This window comes from Ovis aries, chromosome 7, assembly GCF_016772045.2.
Source record: "Ovis aries strain OAR_USU_Benz2616 breed Rambouillet chromosome 7, ARS-UI_Ramb_v3.0, whole genome shotgun sequence".
Lineage (NCBI taxonomy): Eukaryota > Metazoa > Chordata > Mammalia > Artiodactyla > Bovidae > Ovis > Ovis aries.
The window spans coordinates 8,547,019-8,567,527 of record NC_056060.1 but is presented as its reverse complement, the minus strand read 5'-3'; the positions used below and the strand labels follow the sequence as shown (position 1 = coordinate 8,567,527).

The 20,509-nt window shown below is 45.5% G+C and overlaps 1 protein-coding gene across 1 annotated transcript in view; it reads right to left on the bottom strand.

The window, feature by feature from the left end:
• PDE8B (phosphodiesterase 8B) overlaps window positions 1-20,509 on the bottom strand; it is a 229,296-nt gene that overhangs the window by 62,807 nt on the left and 145,980 nt on the right. The window contains 4 exon segments of the mRNA XM_027971477.3: window positions 4,959-5,019; window positions 7,290-7,378; window positions 8,793-8,933; window positions 13,058-13,136. Coding sequence (XP_027827278.2) covers window positions 4,959-5,019; window positions 7,290-7,378; window positions 8,793-8,933; window positions 13,058-13,136 — 370 coding nt within the window.

Genomic DNA, 20,509 nt, shown 5'->3' with positions numbered 1-20,509 from the left:
AAAGTGTGAGAGTGCTGCTGGGGGAGCTGATGTTGACAGCAGACAAACCTCTCGGGGCATTTCCAGCCTTTTGGCAAAAATTTACAGGAACAAGGGAATCTTTTCAGGAGATGCTTATTAGGTGGGCTGTGCTTCTAGGAAAGATCCAGGAAAAAAAGATCTTTGCTGATGTCAAGCACCACCAGCAGACAGCAGCCTGGCTTCCAATTTCATCCTTTGTTAAAATGCAGACCCATGGGTGGATTCTGACGTCAGGGCTAAACCCCAGAAAGCAGTGCTCCTGGAGCTGCCTGTAGACGGGCTGCTCCCACCCCCCAGGGAGCCTTCCTGTCACAGACCCATCACTATTCACTGCTGCCTCCTTTGATGAGGAGGAAAAACACCATGGCTGGCCAGAGATATAAAAATCCTTTGTTATCGGAAAGTCTAAAGTGTCCCTCCAGGCCAGTGCAGCATCATTAGGTGACGTCAATGGCTCAGGACATCTGAGCCCCGCGTTTTCACCCTTCTCAGAACAGCAGCTAATTTATGGCAGTAAAGACATTTCTATTTCGAGCCTCAGAAAGAGGAGGTGGCCCTCTTCTTCTGCATCCCTAAGTCCTGTGCGAAAGGCTCGCCTTCACCCTGAGAGGCAGGAAGAGCTTACAGGTGGCAAGAAGCCAGGACCAGGACATTCAAGTCCATCCCAGCTCACCAACAGCTTAGGAACCCACTAAGTGCCACGCGGCACAAGCACACAAAGACAAGCACAGCCCAAGGACCCTGCTGGAGAGAAGAGGGCAGGGAGGCACACGGGTGGCATCATAAGGGTGGGCGTGACACACAGCAAAGAAGGCTCTTCAGGGGCTTGAGGACGGAGCTGGAACTGGATGCTTCTGGGGCTGGGCCATGGATGTCCGGCAGAATTCGGGTACATGGAGCTTCAGGGAGAATGATAACAGGAGACGGGTCCCAGTCACTAAAGGAGAATATGGTGAAGGAGAAGGAGCAGGGCCTGGCTAGTGGCAGAGGCTGCACTGGTTTTGGATCTGGGCTGACTTGACTCATTTCTGAAAAGGCGTGAATGAGCCCAGTGGGCCTGTGTCCTGCACTGTGGCGTCACAGCCCCTGTGCTGGCTTGCCCTGCCTGGGTTCACTACTGTGTCTCTAAAAAGCCACCAGGATGTCCTATGATTCTCCCTGCACCCATTTCACCTCTCACGTAGACCTCATGCTTCTGCCTTCAATGCTTAAACTTAGAGGCTGAATTTTTTTTTTTAACCTATGAAAGTCAGTTCCCCTCCTTCCTCAGAGGTCTCCAAGGACTTGCTTCTCTGCATGGACTTACGGTATTAACACATACCTGACTGGAGACGTAGTAACACCACAGGTATCAGTTTCTATGAAAATCCCCCAGTCAATAATGTGTTTAGTGAAAGCCGCTTGATTCCAGATGAAGCTATGCTGATGGAGGCATTTTTATGTTGAACTAAATCTTTCCAAAAAGTACACGGTTGCTTTTGCTATTCTGGAATGCTTTCCTAATATTCTTAAGAAAGAAGAACAAAGCTGGAGGAATCACACTTTGTTATTCCAAACTGTGCTACAAAGTCATGGTAGTCAAGACAGTATGGTGCTGGCGTAAAAACAGACACGTAGATCAGCGTACCTACCGATGCAGACCAAGGGGTCCAGATGTAACCCACACATGCATACAGTCGATTAATTTATGACAAGCAAGCCAAGAACATACAAAGAGGAAAGAATGGTCTCTTTAGTAAATGATGTTGGGAATTAAATACACACACGGGAAAGAATGAAACTGAACCCCTATCTTACACCATACACAAAAATCTACTCAAACTGATGACAGTTTTGAACATAAGACCTGAAATCATGAAAATCCTAGAAGAAACCGTAGGAGATAAGCTCCTTGGACATTGGTCTTGGCAGTGATTTTTTTGACAGCAAAAGCAAGGGCAAAAAAAGACCCCAAAAATAATTCATTGGGACTACACAAAGTCATCAAGAAAATGAAAGGATATCATACCAAATGGGAGAAACTATTTGTAAATCACATAGCTGATAAGGGAGTTAGCATCTAAAAAATATAAAGAAATCATACAACTCAATAGCAATAGCAAACAATCCAATTTTAAAAATGCGTGGAGGATTTAAACAGACATTTTTTCTAAAGAAGACTTCCAGGTACACAAATAAGTTTTCAACATCACTAATTATCAGGGAAACACAAATCAAAACCACAAGGAGATATAAACTCACACTCATTAAAATGGCTATTACCAAAAAGTAAATAAAAAGCAAATAACAAGAGTTGTCCAGGATGTCGAGAAAAGGGAATCCTTGTGCACTGCTGGTGGGAATGTAAATTGGTGCAGCCAGTATAGGAAACAGCAGAGGCGTTCTTAAAAGAATTAAAAATGGGACTACCATATGATCCAGAAATTCCACTCCTGGGTATTTATCCAAAGGAAATAAAATCACTAGCTCTAAAAGACATATACACCCCATGTTTACTGCAGTGCTATTTACAATAGCTAAGACACGGAAACAACCCAAGTGCCCATGGATGGCTGAATGGATAAAGAAAATGTGGTTTCTACACACACAATGAAATATTATTTAGCCACAAGAAAGAAGGAAATCTTGCCATTTGAAACAACGTGGATAGACCTTGAGGGCACCATGGTAAGTGAAGTGAGTCAGGTGGAGAAAGACAGATACGTTATCCTTTATACCTGGAGTCTCAAACAAAAACTCAAACTCATACAGACAATAGTTTGGTAGTTGCCAGAGGTGGGGGTGGCGTGGGTGAAAGGGATGCAGGAGGTCAAAAAGTACAGGTTTCCAGTTATAACAAGTAAGTCCTGAGGATGTGGTGTATAACGTGGGCTATGGTTAGTAACGCCACGTTGCATATTTGAAATTTGCCAAGAGCTGGTATTCAACATTTTCATTAAAAGAATAAACTTGTAACCATATATGGTGATAGATGTTAACTAGACTTACTTATATATATCACTTCACAATATATACAAATATTGAATCATTAGTTTCTAAAGAAGCATAAGCATAGATACCTTCCAAGGGTTCACATACCAGCTGGAAGCTCACTGTACTCAGCCTGTGTCCTCGGAAGCCACCTTCTCACTGGGAAGAGCCCAGGAATCTTCCGTCTGTGGTTCTCTAGTTTACCTCCTTGCCTGGCCAGGCTTCTTCCCGACCCCAGTCACCTCCCAGGTCTCCGACATGCTACCCGAAAGGGATTATGCCCCGAAGCCCTTCATAGCCTTGACAGACACTGTCCCATCAGTTAAAATCTTCATCTAAGTCAAAGGCCATGTTTGAAAGGTTTTAAAACATAGATCACACACACACAAACACACACAGTAGAATACTATTCAGCCATAAAAGAGAATGAAGTCTTGCCATTTGCAACAACATGGATGCACTTGGAGGGTATTATGTGAAGCGAAACAAGGCAGAGAAAGACCGTATGATATCACTTGTATGTGGAATATAAAAAATAAAATGAATGGACAAAAAAGAAAGACTCAGGGGAAGAGAACTAGTGGTTACCAGTGGGAAAGAGGAAGGGAGGAGAGGAAAACTGGGCAGGGAATTAAGAGGCATAAACTGCTGATTGCTGATTAGTCGCTTAGTCGTGTCCGACTCTTTGCGACCCCATGGACTGTAGCCTACCAGGCTCCTCCCTCCATGGGATTCTCCAGGCAAGAGTACTGGAGTGGGTTGCCATTTCCTTCTCCCAGGTATCAAATAAATAAGCTAAACGGATATATAGTACAACACAGGGATTATAGGCAATATTTTATAATAACTATAAATGGACTATAACCTTTAAAAAAATTGTGAATCGCTATGTTGTATTGAAATTTACATAATATTGCACGTCTAGTATATCTAAGTAAATAGATTTTTATTAAAAAATAGACCATTGGTAATTATGTTTGTTGAATAGCTTTTAATCAATGAACTTTAAAGCATGAAGTGAATATACACACAATCCAGTACTAAAGTTTAAATCAAAAAGAAAAAATGACACACCATCGCTGTTCTCCATGATACAGTTACCTAAACAAAGCTCCTAGATACAGCAACTTATTAAAATTCCGTTACTTCATGGCACACCATCGCTGCTCTCTATGATACAACTACCTAAACAAAGCCCTTAAATATAGCAACTTATTAAAATTCCGTTACTTCAGAAAACACTCAAATACATTGCTCTGCATGCTGCTGCTGCTGCTACGTCGCGTCAGTTGTGTCCGACTCTGTGCGACCCCGTAGACGGCAGCCCACCAGGCTCCCCCGTCCCTGGGATTCTCCAGGCAAGAACACAGGAGTGGGTTGCCATTTCCTTCTCTAATGCATGAAAGTGTAAAGTGAAAGTGAAGTCACTCAGTTGTGTCTGACTCTTCGCGACCCCATGGACTGCAGCCCACCAGGCTCCTCCGTCCATGGGATTTTCCAGGCAAAAGTACTGGAGTGGGTCACCAGTGCCTTCTCCGATTGTTCTGCATGACATAATGGTTAAAGAAAATTGCAGTACTAATTGGAAATGATTTCTGGTTTTGACATGAATTTATAGGGGTGAAATGCTCAAATAAATATATACTTTTCATGTAAGAAATTAAGGTAGAAAATTAGAACAGCTTTTATTTGGAAGAAAAGACATTTTATGATCTCATTAAATATATTGGTCCTGCGCTGTTCAGTCACAAGCTAAATCATAACCTATGTAGCATTACTAATAAAGTGCATAGGCTTGCTGGAGAATCGTTTCTTTTACTATTTGTCTAAGGGCCTCATTTTGCCCCAAAGCCTCTAAATTGGCAACTACCGTAGATACGGAGAAAGACAGACAGACAGCAGCGGTGAGAGGGTAACGGATGCACGGTCACGCCGACAAAGCATGTGGAGCACACTGAACGCCTTACCTGCTTGTTTTTGTCAGTGGTACAACACAGTTTCTTGAGGGAGACGAAATGCCTGATTTTCCTAATAACATACATAATCCGTGATTAGTGAGTCAGATATGAGACAATTCAACAAGTCAGCAAACAAAAACATCCACAGAATCTTTAAGTAAAACTCCAGGGTCCATTCTGGGGCAGGTTTTAAATTCCAATAAAACACAATCGATCAAAGCAGCATCTTTTTTTATACACACAGTCTATACCTGCCTTCAAAAACTGGGCTTTCCTTTTAATCATCGCTGGCTCAGAAACACTCCCTTAATGGATACTTCATTTCTAACTGACTCCTGAGGGCTGGCTCCTAGATAGCCTTGGTGACAGGATGAAATGCTACTCCAAACAAAATGGGTTTTAATTCTGCAGACATGAACACTTTTATAGCTTATATAGAAGGCCAAGACTCATCTGGACACTGGCCAAAGTCCACGGTTGCTATTTTTATATTTAATATGCCACATTCTTTCACAGCCTGGTCATAGTGCATGATGGCATTTTTCAGGGCAGAGAAAAGTCCTCTTATTTTAAGGTCACGGACAGAATCCCAAGACAGCCTGTGGTCTTGGTCATCACCACAAGGAGACGGAAAAGACAGCAGGTGCCTTAGTGCTACACAAAGATCAGCTCCAGGCAGACTCTTCTCGAGAGCAGCTAGAATTTCACTGGCCACGTTAGGTTTCACAGTAAGGAACCTCGTCTCTGATTCTGCCTCTCTTTGGTTCAGTTTTCTCTGGAGGACTCGGAAGAGAGAATCGAATATGCTGATTATTCTGTATTGAGCTTCAGTAAATCGGAAGAGGTGAAATGTCCCTACCCAATGAGACTGTCTTCTGATAGTTCACTAGGGGGAAATATTGGTGGCGGGGGGGTAGAAAGAACACTGCCTCTGGACAACAGAACTTCTCGTTCTTACCCGTAAAATCAGAAAGATCAGAAAAACTCATCCTGACAGAAATCACCAAACAGTAACATGGTCTCCTCTGCTTTGTAAGCTAATAATTCTGGTCACACACAACACACAAGTGCATCTTAGGTTGAAAACACAGTCCCCGGATGAAGTCGCAAACAGTGACCGATGGCCGGCGTGGCCCTGAGTTCTGACTGCTGCTGGGAACGGCCCCGCGGAGGCCTGTGGTGGGGGTGGGGGGCCCTCGGGGGCCTTTCTCTGCAAGCTTGTGACCCACGCTTGGGGCAAGCCGGTGCCTCCGCCACCTGGAGGGAAGCAGACGGCAGGAAACATGGGACAGTGGCCTCTGAACTGAGCAGGAACAGTTTCAAAACTACCCAATAAGTGAAATCGGAGGGGAAGCACCCTAGAGACACTTTGCTAGCTACAGAATCCCTTCCAACCTTCCCCAGTGGCTCAGACGGTAAAGAATCTGCCCGCAATGCTGGAAGCTGGGGTCCATCCCTGGGTCAGGAGGATCCCCTGGAGGAGGAAACGGCAACCCACTCCAGTATTCTGGTCTAGAGAGTTCCTTGGACAGAGGAGTCTGATGGGCTTCAGTCCATGTGGTTGTGAAGAGTCGGACATGACTGAGTGACTAACATATACACAGTAAGTCACAGACAGGGCTCTCCTTCCTGGTTATTCACACCGTAACTGCTCTTTTTCCAAAACGTCACTCAACGGCGTGTGTACCTTGTACACCTGTACTAAGAGGCTGGTTGGTTGACTCTAGGCTCCTTTACAAAGCCTCCTCGGTGGGGTACTGTTAGGGGTCCTGTTTGGCTCCATAAACCTTCTCACAAAACAACTGGGAGAAGGGAAAGAAATTGCATATTTTGTTTCTTTGCAAATGAATAGGCTCCTCTGGTAAGCTGAGGTTACATGGAACCAGCTGCCTCAGCCTCTGGTCAGACACCTTTCTCTCCTAAGCTTGACCCTCGTGCTCCCTCCCCTTGTGAACGAGCCCCGAGGCCTGGAGAGAAACATCACAGAGCCGGTACCCCAAGGAGAGGAGCTCGGCTCCCAGGCGGGACTGAGGCAGGGAGCCTTGAAGTTCTGTAGCTGCAGTGATGACAAGGGAAGGTCTAGAAATTGGCCCCTTGGGGCGTGGGGACAACCACAGACAACCAGGCGGAGGTGGACAGTTGGGCTGAGGCTTCAGATGGCCCGCAGGCAGGAGAAGAGGGGCGATTTGTTCAGTGGCTGCATGGAGGCGGCCTCGGCACGCGTGACGCACACACCCAATGCTGTTGTATTGGTGGGTTGAACCCACTTGCATTTCCCATATACAAACCCGATGCCCACAGGGGCCCCTCACACAGCAGAGGCTAGGAGCTGGCGCTCACCCTCCTTGGCCGATCACCGGCGTGATCTTCACGTGCTGCTGGATGCTGTCCCCGGATTTCCGTCTCGCGTAGCAGACCCCCTGCCACTCCTACACGGACAAAGAGAGCTCTCAAGACCTTCCGTGCAGGTGCTCAGCGGCTCTTGCAGAGGGTCTCATCACGTCCAGCAGTGACATGCCCACGCACTTTCCCTACACCCCACAGGACACTGCTCGCCAGCTGCGCCCGCCGTGGTGCTGGCTACACAAGGCTTAGACTCACGGGCACAAGGCCCATAAGGATCGAGCCCAGCCACCGCCAGGCTGCCCCTTCCAGGCTCTGGGCTCTCAGCCCCACGGGTGTGGTGGCACCAGGTCAAGGAGTTCTTTAAGGTCTCTCTTGAGGTCTTTGTGACAACCTGAGAGCCTGGTATTCATCACCCTTCAGCTGCAGATCTGTCCACTGGAGGCTCAGTGACGCGAACTAATCTGCCCACATGAGGAAGTAGAAAATGTGGTTATAAATCTGTCTCAGCTCCCCTGCTACTATCCTCTGGGGCCTCCAGCCAAGCCTTCTCTGGGCTTAGTCTGGCTCCTGGGAGGTTCCATGTCCAGACCCTGGGGAAATGGGCAGGACGAAGAGCCTGGCGGCCTCCAGGGGGAGCCTGTGGCACCTCCACTGCTTCTGGGAGGAAGTGGCTGAATCAGGACGTGAGATGCTCTGCCGCCTCTTCTCACCCAAATACTCACATGGGAAGGCCAACTGGTATGCAGGCCGGGGCCACCAGGGGTGGCGGCTCTCTTCCAGCGGTATTCCTGCTTCCTTTTTGGTCTCTCGCCCCTAATATTCTTCTATTAATTCTGGCCATCATATATAATCCAAACTTATTGTATTCCCATAAAATGGTCCCCCAGTGAATAAATGCAAAGCTATCGAACTCCTTCACATCAGAGAAAGCATCTGAATGCTTCCAAGAAAATGCCCAGGCAGTTCCAGATCCAAGGGCGGCGGTCTGGAAGGAAGGGCTTATCGTAAATGCCCACTGCATCCACACCACTGCCTTCATCTGCTGGGATGCAGAGGAGGCTGCCGGACAGACGCCAAGGTAGGGACGAGGGAGCTGTATGTCTTTACTCAACTGTGATGAGTAAAAAGAATAGAAAAAAAAATGCTTGAAAAGTGGGCCTATGAAACATGTAAATACCGATACTAAATCCTAGTCCTTCAAACACTGGATAAACTAAACCCTGGGAGGAACCCTGCTTGGAGATAGGTATGAATTTCCAGCCATCACAGGTGAGACGTAATCACACGAAGGAAGAAGTTTCCTTGTACAAAATTTTCATATTCTACGTCATTGTGATAAGCACCAGATTTGCCTGCTATCCAAAATTAACTCAGATTTTAACTCATCTTACAAACTAAGAGATTTTTCACTTAACTGCAATATCATTAAGGAAGCCCGTGTGAGAGAGATGACATATTAGTTGGGCGCAGTCTGTGGACGGGTCTGGTTTCACCCACCTTGCCCTTCTTGATGCAGGTGTTAATGGTGTCGAGCAGGTCCGCCCGGTTTTTGTCGCTTTTGGGCAGCTCGGCCAGTTCTTTCCCCAGCAGTTCACCTTTGTGGTAGCCCATCATCCTTTCGAAGGCTGGGTTGACATACTGTGAATGGGAAGTGGGTATGGTCAGGACAGGATGCTGTGTGCCCGCAGAACACTTGTCTGGGCACAGAAAACGTGCCCTGGGCCAGCGTTCTCTGATATGGGTCTGGACGAGTCCCCGAGCCCCAGTGGGCGGGCTCCCTCCTGACCAGCAATGCGCTCACTCTGCCATCCCAGCACCCCGGGCCCTCTGGAACCTGGAAGAAATTCTTCAGCAGTAAAAACAGCAAGAAACCTTTATCTACTAGTGCCAGGTTGCAATGGGCCTTATTCATCCCCCACTGCCCATGAAATAAGGAAAAACGCAGAAAAAAAAAAGAACCCATAAAAATTAACTAGAGGGACGTCCCTGTTGACCCAGTGGTTAAGACTTGACCTTCCAATGCAGGGGATGTGGGTTCGATCCCACATGTCTTACCGCCACAAAACCAAAGCATGAAACAGAAGCAATATCGTGACAAATCCAATAAAGACTTGAAAATGGTCCACATCAGAAAAAAGTCTTTAAAAAAAACACTAACTAGAACTCCACTCAACAGGTCACGCCTTCTATCAGTCACATTTCTGCAAGGAAGCAATTGGATCTCTCATGTCTAGATAATATCAATAGATAATTGCCACTGTCTATTAACCAATGCTATGCCTTGGGGCCACTTCTGGTCTAACTGAAGCATAAGTTCAGCTAAAAACCTTGGGCAGGAGGGAGTCCTTTCGCAGCTGGGCACAGCGCAGGCCGGAGGCATCGTCCCCACCGAGCACATGTTGGGATGGGCAGACTCAGAAGCTTCTTTCCAAAATTCTGTCCAGGGCCCTGGAATTTAGAGCTATCACCTTGGCTGCCTCCCAGCTCCTGTCCACAGCCTCCCATGTCTTCTCAAAGAACAGAATCACCAGATGAGCAGCTGAGTGGAGGGGACAAGCAACAGGACTGTGGGGAGGATGTCGGCACACTGCATCTGGGTCACGGATTTCTTTGGGCGTAACTAGCATCCACGTGCTGCTTGCACATGGAATCACTTTTGCCCTCCACGGGGATGGCAGCAGCGGGGAACACGGTGATGCAGGGGCACGTGGGGAGCTGCTCCCTGGGGAAGCCGGCTTCTACTAGCACCGTCCGCCCTGGGAGGAGGGGCTGGCAGGTGGCTCTTGGGACTTCCAGGGGTCACCGAAGAGGAAGGGGCGGTGACACTGTCTTCACTGACCTTCTATCACTTTCCTGCGGTGGTTGCCGCCCTCCCTGGGCGGGCAGCAGGACCCCTGCTCATCAGGTCAGGCTCACAGTCCCCCGGCCCAGCCCTGCCTGCAGCTAGGTGGCCTGTGCTTGTCTCCCAACCTGTGAGACTCTGCACACCTGCTCTCTGCCTAGAGGCCCTTCCCCACCTCCTGGTCATGTCAACTCCAAATTCCACCCGCCCCCAGCAAGCTGTCCTTAAGCCCCTACCCAGTCGGAGCCTGTGCCTCTCTGACGACTCCCACCCTATCCTGTGCAGGCTTCTGATGCCTTATTACACTGGACCTAAATTCTTTTCTTTCTCTCTCCCCAACTAGACATGAAAATCCTCAAGGGCAAAGGTTACTTCAGATTTGTCTTTGGATATTCAGGACCATTCAGTAAATAGCTGAGGAATGGATAATACTTGATAATGTATTGTTCTCCTTATTTGTGGGCCAAATGCTCATATTTCCCTATGTGTTTACCCTGCTTTGGCTACTAGGCTGTAAATACAGGTAGGAGTCATAGGCCTCCATTCGTGCCAGGCGACCTCACAATGCAACAGGTGCTCCAGGACATGGACTGTGGAGCCAAGGCACTCAAGTTCACACCCTGGCTCTTGTTCATCACCAGCACCACGGGCAGCTTACTGATCCTCTCTGGACTTCAGTTTCCTCATCTGTAAAATGGCTCAGACAGTAGTACCTGCTTCACAGAATTGTTTTAAGAGATAAACGAGCTTGTGGAAAATGCTAAGTACTGCGTCTGGCACATGGTAAGCACCACTTCAGTGTTCTGAAGCAAACAGTTTCAACGGATGGAAAGGGAGAGAGAGAGAATATTTATGAATGTCAAGTGCTTCTGCCACCTCTCTAAGAGACACATGCCCTGAGAAGCGGAACTGCCCCGAGAAGGACTCTGGTACTGAAAAAGAACATATATGATGTAACTCACTCATGATGACACCTTTTAAAATCTATGGCACAAAGGCCTTTTAAATTTCCCCCTTATATATAATGTCCTCCCTTCAACTTCCTCCTTGTGCTTGAGTGTTATGTTTAGGATGCTGGCAGGCTTGTAAAGGGGCCTGAGAGGGTGCCCCAAGGGAAACTCTGCAATCAGTACAGTTTCCCTTTTAATACAAGGATTTCCCTAACCAGGCACCCACCATACCCAGCCCCTGCTCCTTCCTCTTTCAGGTAAAGGCTGCCAGTGATTCACAGCTTGTGACACCATCGGCCTATCACCTCTCCCAGAGATGCAGGTTTCCTGACCATCAGGAGCTAACTGGAGAAGGAAGGACTCATCCGTCTGTGAAAGGACTGCCTGCAACACTACAGCTGGTAGAGAGCAGAAAGCCCCTTCTCATCATCAGTAAAACCACGCCCTGGCTTCCCTGTAAAAGCTGGAGGTGTGAGTTCACTCCTTTTCCCCTGGATATCTCCTTGGTATGCAAGTATATATGAAGAAACTTCTGCTTTTCTCTTGTAAAGGAAGAAAAAAAGAGGGAGATGCAAAACAAATGTGTTTCATGAACAGAACTGACTGTTCGAGTCCAGGTGGAAGTGGATCTGTGCCCGGTCTATAACAGAAACATGTCTGATTTCTCTAGTTCAGGGCAGATCCGCGGGCAGGTGGGCCAGTGACAGGCAGCATCATGAGGAAGCCTTTAGACCCGTGTCATGGGACAGCCAACAAAACAAAGTCCAAAAACGCAGCCAAACAGGGAACCAGGTGGGAAGGCTCCGGAGCTAGAAAGCCATGGGTGGATGTTTTGGTTTCAGTATTTATTACTGGGGTTTTCCTTGGAGGAATTCCTTGGCCTTCCTGGGCCTTGGTTTCCCCATCTGTGTTACTGTATGTCTCTTTCATGGGGTTCCTGAAGGGAAACGAGATAACTTCCTGAGCGAATGGGTGACCGGGCCCACACAGTGGGTGACTGCTATCACCGACCCCAGGTGGGAGTGGGGTGTCTGTGTGGGCAGCGGGCTGTTTCACAGGAGAGCACATGAGAGGCTGTCGTGGGTGGTGTGCTGGACACAGTCTTTGTCTTTACCAAGGGCAGCGAGGCTCTCACACTCAGTGCCACGATGCAGACCAAGGGCGGCACGCCAGCTATTTTCTAACTGTAAATTTCTTATAGGGTTAGTTGCCCTATAGCGTCTGACTCTTTGTGATCCCATGGATTTATTATAGCTTGCCAGACTCTTCTGTCCATGGGATTTCCTACCTTCCAAAAATAATAAGACAACTTTATTTCCACACACATTTGTCTGCCAATCTCATTTTCTTAGAAAGACGACTTTAATATTATCTAAGCATACACGCCAAGTCACTTGAGTTGTGTCTGACTCTTTGGGACCCTATGGACTGTAGCCCACCAGGCTCCTCTGTCCATGGAATGCTCCAGATGAGAATACTGGAGTGGGTTGCTGTGCCCTCCAGGGGATCTTCCCAGCCCAGGGATCGAACCCCAGTATCCTGCATTGCAGGCAGATTCTTTACCACTAGTGCCACCAGGGAAGCCCGTATATTATATAAGAATGCTTTATAACTGGAATACCAACTGCAGGCAAATCAATGAGGACCACTGATAATATTCTGTTCCCAAGGCATTTATAAATATTTACGGTTCTGACATACTTTGGTATAAACAATGTCTTTCTGCAAAGTCTAAAGAATTTACCCCATCTCTGTCAGAGAAATCGCAGGTTCTGATCTGAACTAATTTTTATTCCCACTGAGTATCTAATTCTCAGCCGAAGAGTATCAGTTTTCTTTGCATACTTTGATGTTCGTTTCTCCAAAGAAAATGTGCTGAAATGTGAGGATCACAGCAAAGTGCTCAGAGAAGGGTGGCTCAGACTTGAAAGGCTCTCTTTTGATGTCTAAAGAAAAAAGTGCTCCCATACCTGGATCACGTGGTCATCGCTTGTGATCTCTATGGCTTCGTGACAGTGGTCTAATGCTGTAAACACTGAATTACAGGCCCTGAAAGTTGCAGAAGATTCACGTTAGTCCTGCGAGAAAACCATGAGCATTTCATCTGTTGCCTTATCAAAGCAGACAGTTCCTGAGATTCATTAAAACCAAGTACCTTTCGATATTCTGTTTTGGAGGGGGAAAAAAAAGAAACCTAGCCTTTCAAATGAAATAAACAAACAATAGCAGATACTTCTACGTATATCACACAAAGAGAAGAGATCTATCCAGCCACTGGTCATGGGTCATGGCATGACCTCTGTGTGTGCTGGATGAGACCTTCATACTGACACAAGGGAAGAGACACGCAGAAGCCGGCCTCAGAGGCGCCGGTGTTCTACGTCAATGACACTCTGCTGTTCCATTCACAGCAACATCACTGAGAAGCCCATCCCCATCAGCTTGGAAAACCTAATTAAACCCATATTGGATCTGAGGTATTCTGGCCTTTTGCAACAGACACAGAAACATTTTTTTTTCTTTTCTTACTTTGATGACCTTAGTTAAGAAGCCGTTATGGTACTTTGCTTTCAACTATACCCACTGTCTGATGAAAGGCAAAGAGGGCAGAATTCCTCTTGCCTGGTTCATTTTACAGGTCTCCAGGTGGGCACTATTCTTGATGACCTTCCTTGTATATCTGGAATATTTAAAATCACTTCAATTTCTCACGTAACATTCTAGCTACCTTATAACCTAGAGCAACTCCAGATAACAATAAGCTACTTACCATCTAACTCAGGAAGGATGTGCCTAGTTTCCAGAGCTTTCTTATTCATGCTGGCTGTTAAAACAAGTCCAGTGAAGGCTTTCTTACACATTACCCCCACAAAAATGTTAATTTACTAGACAGATGTTTCTTCTCATAAACTCTTAAAACATTATTCTTTTTTCTCTCATAAAGCATCTAACTTTGCCATTTTACTTTGAACTGTTTACAAGGCAGAGAGTAGAAAAAAACTGGGTAAAACTTGGTTCAGTATCTTGCCAGTTATGGGGCCCTGGGCAATATTTTCTCTTTGCTGTGTCCCAGTTTCCTCATCTACAAAATGAAGTGAAGTGTTAGTTGACCAGTCATGTCTGATTCTTTGTGACCCCAGGGACTGTAGCCCCCTGGGCTTCTCTGTTCATGGAATTCTCTAGGCAAGAATACTGGAGTGGGTTGCCATGCTCTCCTCCAGGGGATCTTCCCAACCCAGGGCTCGAACTTGGGTCTCCTACATTGCCGGCAGATTCGTTAAATTTTGTTGTAAGACTCAACATAGATAGTTTATGTGAGCTATGTCTCAAAGTACTTGGGACAATATAAGATTTCAAGACATAGTACTTAATATTATTTGCAAGATCTCAAAATAATTCTTTGTTCTCTAAAGCTTTCAAAGGCTGTTGGTGAGAAGAAAAGTTAATCCTAACCTATACTTTCTCATGAGTGTATCTGGAACATCAGACCAAGAACTGCTTTCAATAGTAGCAAGGCAACCTGCATGGAAAATGAAGGATTTCAGTCCACTGATGGGTGGTGTTCCTGTCACTGCAGAGATGAAGACGCCAGTGTGGGAGGGTAGGTACAGTAAGTAATCATGATGGAGGTGAGCGGAGGGGAACATAAACCCCACTCAACCAAGATGCCCAACAGCGTAAGGCGTTTTCTTATTCAAATTGCTCCTAACTACGTTTCTCAAACAACTGGAAACAGAACTACCATATGACATAGAACCATCATATGACCCAGCAATTCCACTCCTAGGTATACATCCATAAAAAACAAACACACTAATTCAAAAACATACATATGCCCCAATATTCGTAACAGCATTATTCACAATAATAACCAAGATATGGAAGCAACGTAAGTACCCATTGACAGATGAATGGATAAAGATGTGGTGTAGATATACAATGGAATATTACTCAGCCACAGAAAGAACAAAATTTTGCCATTTGCAGCAACATGGATGGACTTGGCGGGCATTATGCTAAGTGAGATAAGTCAGAAAAAGACAAATACTATATGATATCACTTATATGTGGAATCTTAAAAAATCAACAAACCAGTGAATATAACAAAAAGCAATTTCACAGATATGGAGTACAAACTAGTGGTTTCCACTGGGGAGAGGGGAGAAAGAAATACAAACTATTAGGTATAAAATAAGCTATAGGGATATACAGTATAATATTTTATTATAACTATAAATGGAGCATAACCTTTCAAAATTATGAACCACTATATTGTAACACAGGGGCTTCCCTTGCAGCTCGGTTGGAAAAGAATCCACCTGCAATGCAGGAGACCCCAGTTCGATTCCTGGGTCAGGAAGATCTCCTGGAGAAATGAGAGGCTACCCACTCCAGTATTCTTGGGCTTCCCTGGTGGCTCAGACGGTAAAGAATCTGCCTGCAATGTGGGAGACCTGGGTTTGACCCCTGGGTTGGGAGGATCCCCTGGAGGAGGACATGGCCTAGAGAATCCCATGGACAGAGGAGCCCAGTGGGCTACAGTCCATGGGGTCACAGAGAGTTGGACATGACTGAGCAACTAAGCACAGCACATATTGTGACATATGGTACAGCAGCTATACTTCAATTAAAACCAAAAATAAAGTGAGTTGCTACAGCCTACCTAATATGAGCTGTATACTGTCCTGTTAGCAATGCTGTGTTTGTAAACATGATCATTTAAAGTGGGAAAAAGAATCAAGGAGGACTTTAAAATTGTTACCAAAGTCATTACTGCACCACGTCTCAGGAAGAAGCAAGTAAGAGCTGGTCTCATCACGAGTGTGTTCAGGGCTTTGGGTCCAGTACCCAGCCCAGCACCACAGGAAAGCAAGCCCGGTCTCCAGCAGTCCCACACGGAAAAGCAAGTCTATGTGGGCTAGTTCCTTAGCTTTGGGAGCTGGATAAGGAAGTGCTAACACGTCTGATCAGATGATACATTCCCCTCGCACCCAAGTATTTTCTTAAAGTACCTGTGTGGCTCAATTAAGTATGTAAACAGCTACCTCCAAGTGTGACTGTTTCTGTCAATTCAAGAGGCTGCTTTCGTACAAGATCTTAGCTCCAGCTGCCAAAATATATCTATCAGATGTTCACTGCAAAGCGAGAGTGATACTCACTCTCCAGTGAGTATCATGCCCCATGGAACAAAGCAGATCTTTATCAATAGTTAAAGTGAAAGTATACTGGCAGGACCAGCAGATTACTGTCCCCGGTGACGAATGGAATGGGACTGCCATGTGTAAATCTAGGCTTTAAATCAATTTGGCTGGGAGTCTGTGGCGAGCCTTGGAAACACAGAGGGCAACATAACAGGAAGGAAAAATAGATAAATAATTAAAACCAAGAGATTACAAGCCCACCAGTAACTCCCCCAGCGGAAAAGCAGCACAGACGCCTGCATCCGCCATTGGGAAGTGGGGGCAGGGCAGGGCCGCGCGGGAGACGCGGGCTGCAGAGCTTTGCAAGAATCAGGCAGGAACGCCCCACGCGCAACCAGAACCATCCAACTTGGGCTAGCAAACCAGACTGTGGGATAGCTACCACGCGAAAAGCTCGAACATAAGACACCGCCAGGACCCAGCACAGAACAAAGGACGGAACGGAAAAGCCGGCTGCAGACCATTCCCGCCGGGGACAGGCAGCCAGAGCCGTAAGGACTGGAAAGGGGCAATTGCAGACCCGGAGAGACTTTACTTACCTAACTGCAAGCAGGCTCCTTTGCTAAGACTTCTGGGGGTGCTGGACAGTCACAGTCTGCCTCACGGGGTGCGCCAGCGGTCCACCCAGAGAGCTGAGTGGCAGCGGCGGAAAAGGTGACAAGCCGCGGCGATTGCGCTCGCCAAACTCCTGAGCTACTCGGACCTGGGAAGGGCACAAAGCGCAGTCCCAGCCGCATTTGTGCCTCTGAGGGCTGCCTGAGGGCCGAACCTGAGCGGCTTGGACCGGGGAAGTGCACGCAGCCTAGGGCCGGCCCCAGACGGTTCCCGGCTGAGCATCGTAGAGCCGGAGCGGTTTGTGCGCCGCGAGGAAGGACAGGTCAAGCGGGGCAGAGATACTGTGTACACACGACAGTGCTATTTGTTTGCAGCATCCCCCCTCCCCACAGCGCGACTGAACTAGTGAGCCTAAAAACCAGCAAACAGAAGAAGTTAAACAGAGGGAACCACCTTGGAAGTGAGCCCACACGGCCCATAACATCAGAGAAGAGCCAGATATATTTTTAATTTTTAATATTTTTAAAATCATTCTTTTTTTTTTTGCCTTTGCTTTTTTTTTCTTTTTTTTCTGAGCTTTTTTAAAATTGTTAAATCTTCTATTTCTCCTCTAATTTTTATTTCTATAACCTAGTATTACTATTTAAAAAAAAAAGACTTTTTTTTTTTTAAGGCAAACACCATATATACTCTTTGGATGGTTGTTGGTGTTTTGTTTTGTTTTTTTTTTGTTTGTTTGTTTTTAATAATTCTTTTTTTCTTTCTTCCTTTTTCCTTCTGCTTTTCTTTAATATTGTATCTTTGAAAATCCAACCTCTACTCCAGATTTTTAATCTTTGTTGTCAATTTTGTACATTTAAAAACCCAAACTTCACTACCCAAGTTTACCTGAGAGCGAGATTACTGGCTTGTCCACTCTCTCCTCCTCTGGCCTCTCCTTTTTCTCCACCAGGTGGCCTCTGTCTCTTTTCTCCCCCATCTCTTCTCTATCCAACTCTGTGAATCTCTGTGTGTTCCAGACGGTAGAGAACACCTAAGGAACTGGTTACTGGCAGAATTTGTCTCTCTCCTACTCATTCCTCTCTCTTATCCTCCTGGTCTCCTCTGTCTACTTCCTCCCTCTCCTCTTCCCCGTATAACTCTGTAAATACCTCTGAGCGGTCCAGACCATAGAGCGCACATAAGGAAGTGACTACTGGCTAGCTTGCTCTCTCCTCTCTTGATCTCACCACATCTCATTCCAGTTACCTCTACCCCCTCCATCTTCTCTTCTCCTTGTAACTCAGTGAACCTCTCTGAGTGTCCCTCAAGGTGGAGAAACTTTTCATCTTTAACCTAGATGTTTTATCATCGGTGCTGTATAGATGGAGAAGTCTAGAGGCTACTGTGAAAATAAAACTGAAAACCAGAAGCAGGAAGCTTAAACCCAAAGCCTGAAAACATTAGAGAACTCTTGAATTCAGGGAACATTAAGCAATAGGAGCTCATCAAAAGCCTTCATACCTACACTGAAACCAAGCCCCACCCAAGGGCCAACAAGTTCCAAAACAAGACATACCACCCAAATTCTCCAGCAACACAGGAACACTCCCCTGAGCCTCAATATACAGGCAGCTCAAAATTATCCCAATACCTTTGATGTCTCATAACCCATTACGGGTCACTCCACTGCACTCCAGAGAGAAGAAACCCAGCTCCACCCACCAAAACTCCAACACAAGCCTCCCTAACCAGGAAACCTTGACAAGCCACTGATAGAACCCCACCCAAAGTGAGGAAGCTCCATAATAAAGAGAACTCCACAAATTATCAGAATATAAAAGGCCACCCCAAACGCAGCAATATAACCAAGATGAAGAGACAGAGGAATACTCAGCAGGTAAAGGAACAGGAGAGTTGCCCACCAAATCAAACAAAAGAGGAAGAAGTAGGGAATCTACCGGAGAAGGAATTCCGAATATTGATAGTGAAAATGATCCAAAATCTTGAAATCAAAATGGAAACACAGATAAATAGCCTAGAGACAAGGATTGAGAAGATGCAAGAAAGGTTTAACAAGGACCTAGAAGAAATAAAAAGAGTCAAAATATAATGAATAACACAATAAATGAGATCAGAAACACTCTGGAGGCAACAAATAGTAGAATAACAGAGGCAGAAGATAGGATTAGTGAAATAGAAGATAGAATGGTAGAAATAAATGAATCAGAGAGGAAACAAGAAAAACGAATTAAAAGAAACGAGGACAATCTCAGAGACCTCCAGGACAATATGAAACGCTCCAACATTCGAATTATAGGAGTCCCAGAAGAAGAAGACAGAAAGAAAGATCATGAGAAAATCCTTGAGGAGATAATAGTTGAAAACTTCCCTAAAATGGGGAAGGAAATAATCACCCAAGTCCAAGAAACACAGAGAGTCCCAAATAGGATAAACCCAAGGCGAAACACCCCAAGACACATATTAATCAAATTAACAAAGATCAAACACAAAGAACAAATTTTAAAAGCAGCAAGGGAAAAACAACAAATAACACACAAGGGGATTCCCATAAGGATAACAGCTGATCTGTCAATAGAAACTCTTCAGGCCAGGAGGGCATGGCAAGACATACTTAAAGTGATGAAAGACAATAACCTACAGCCCAGATTATTGTACCCAGCAAGGATCTCATTCAAATACGAAGGAGAAATCAAAAGCTTTACAGACAAGCAAAAGCTGAGAGAATTCAGCACCACCAAACCAGCTCTCCAACAAATTCTAAAGGATATCCTCTAGACAGGAAACATGAAAAGGGTGTATAAACCCGAACCCAAAACAATAAAGTAAATGGCAACGGGATCATACTTATCAATAATTACCTTAAACGTAAATGGGTTGAACGCCCCAACCAAAAGACAAAGACTGGCTGAATGGATACAAAAACAAGACCCCTCTATATGCTGCTTACAAGAGACCCACCTCAAAACAAGGGACACATACAGACTGAAAGTGAAGGGCTGGAAAAAGATATTCCACGCGAATAGAGACCAAAAGAAAGCAGGAGTGGCAATACTCATATCCGATAAAATAGACTTTAAAACAAAGGCTGTGAAAAGAGACAAAGAAGGCCACTACATAATGAACAAAGGAACAATCCAAGAAGAAGATATAACAATTATAAATATATATGCACCCAATATAGGAGCACCACAATATGTAAGACAAATGCTAACAAGTATGAAAGGGAAATCAACAATAACACAATAATAGTGGGAGACTTTAATACCCCACTCACACCTATGGACAGATCAACTAAACAGAAAATTAACAAAGAAACGCAAACTTTAAATGATACATTAGATCAGTTAGACCTAATTGATATCTATAGGACATTTCACCCCAAAACAACGAATTTCACCTTTTTTCAAGTGCTCATGGAACCTTCTCCAGGATAGATCACATCCTGGGCCATAAATCTAAACTTGATAAATTCAAAAAATCGAAATCATTCCAAGCATCTTTTCTGACCATAATGCATTAAGATTAGATCTCAATTACAGGAGAAAAACTATTAAAAATTCCAACATATGGAGGTTGAACAACACACTTCTGAATAACCAACAAATCACAGAAGAAATCAAAAAGAAATCAAAATATGCATAGAAACTAATGAAAATGAAAACA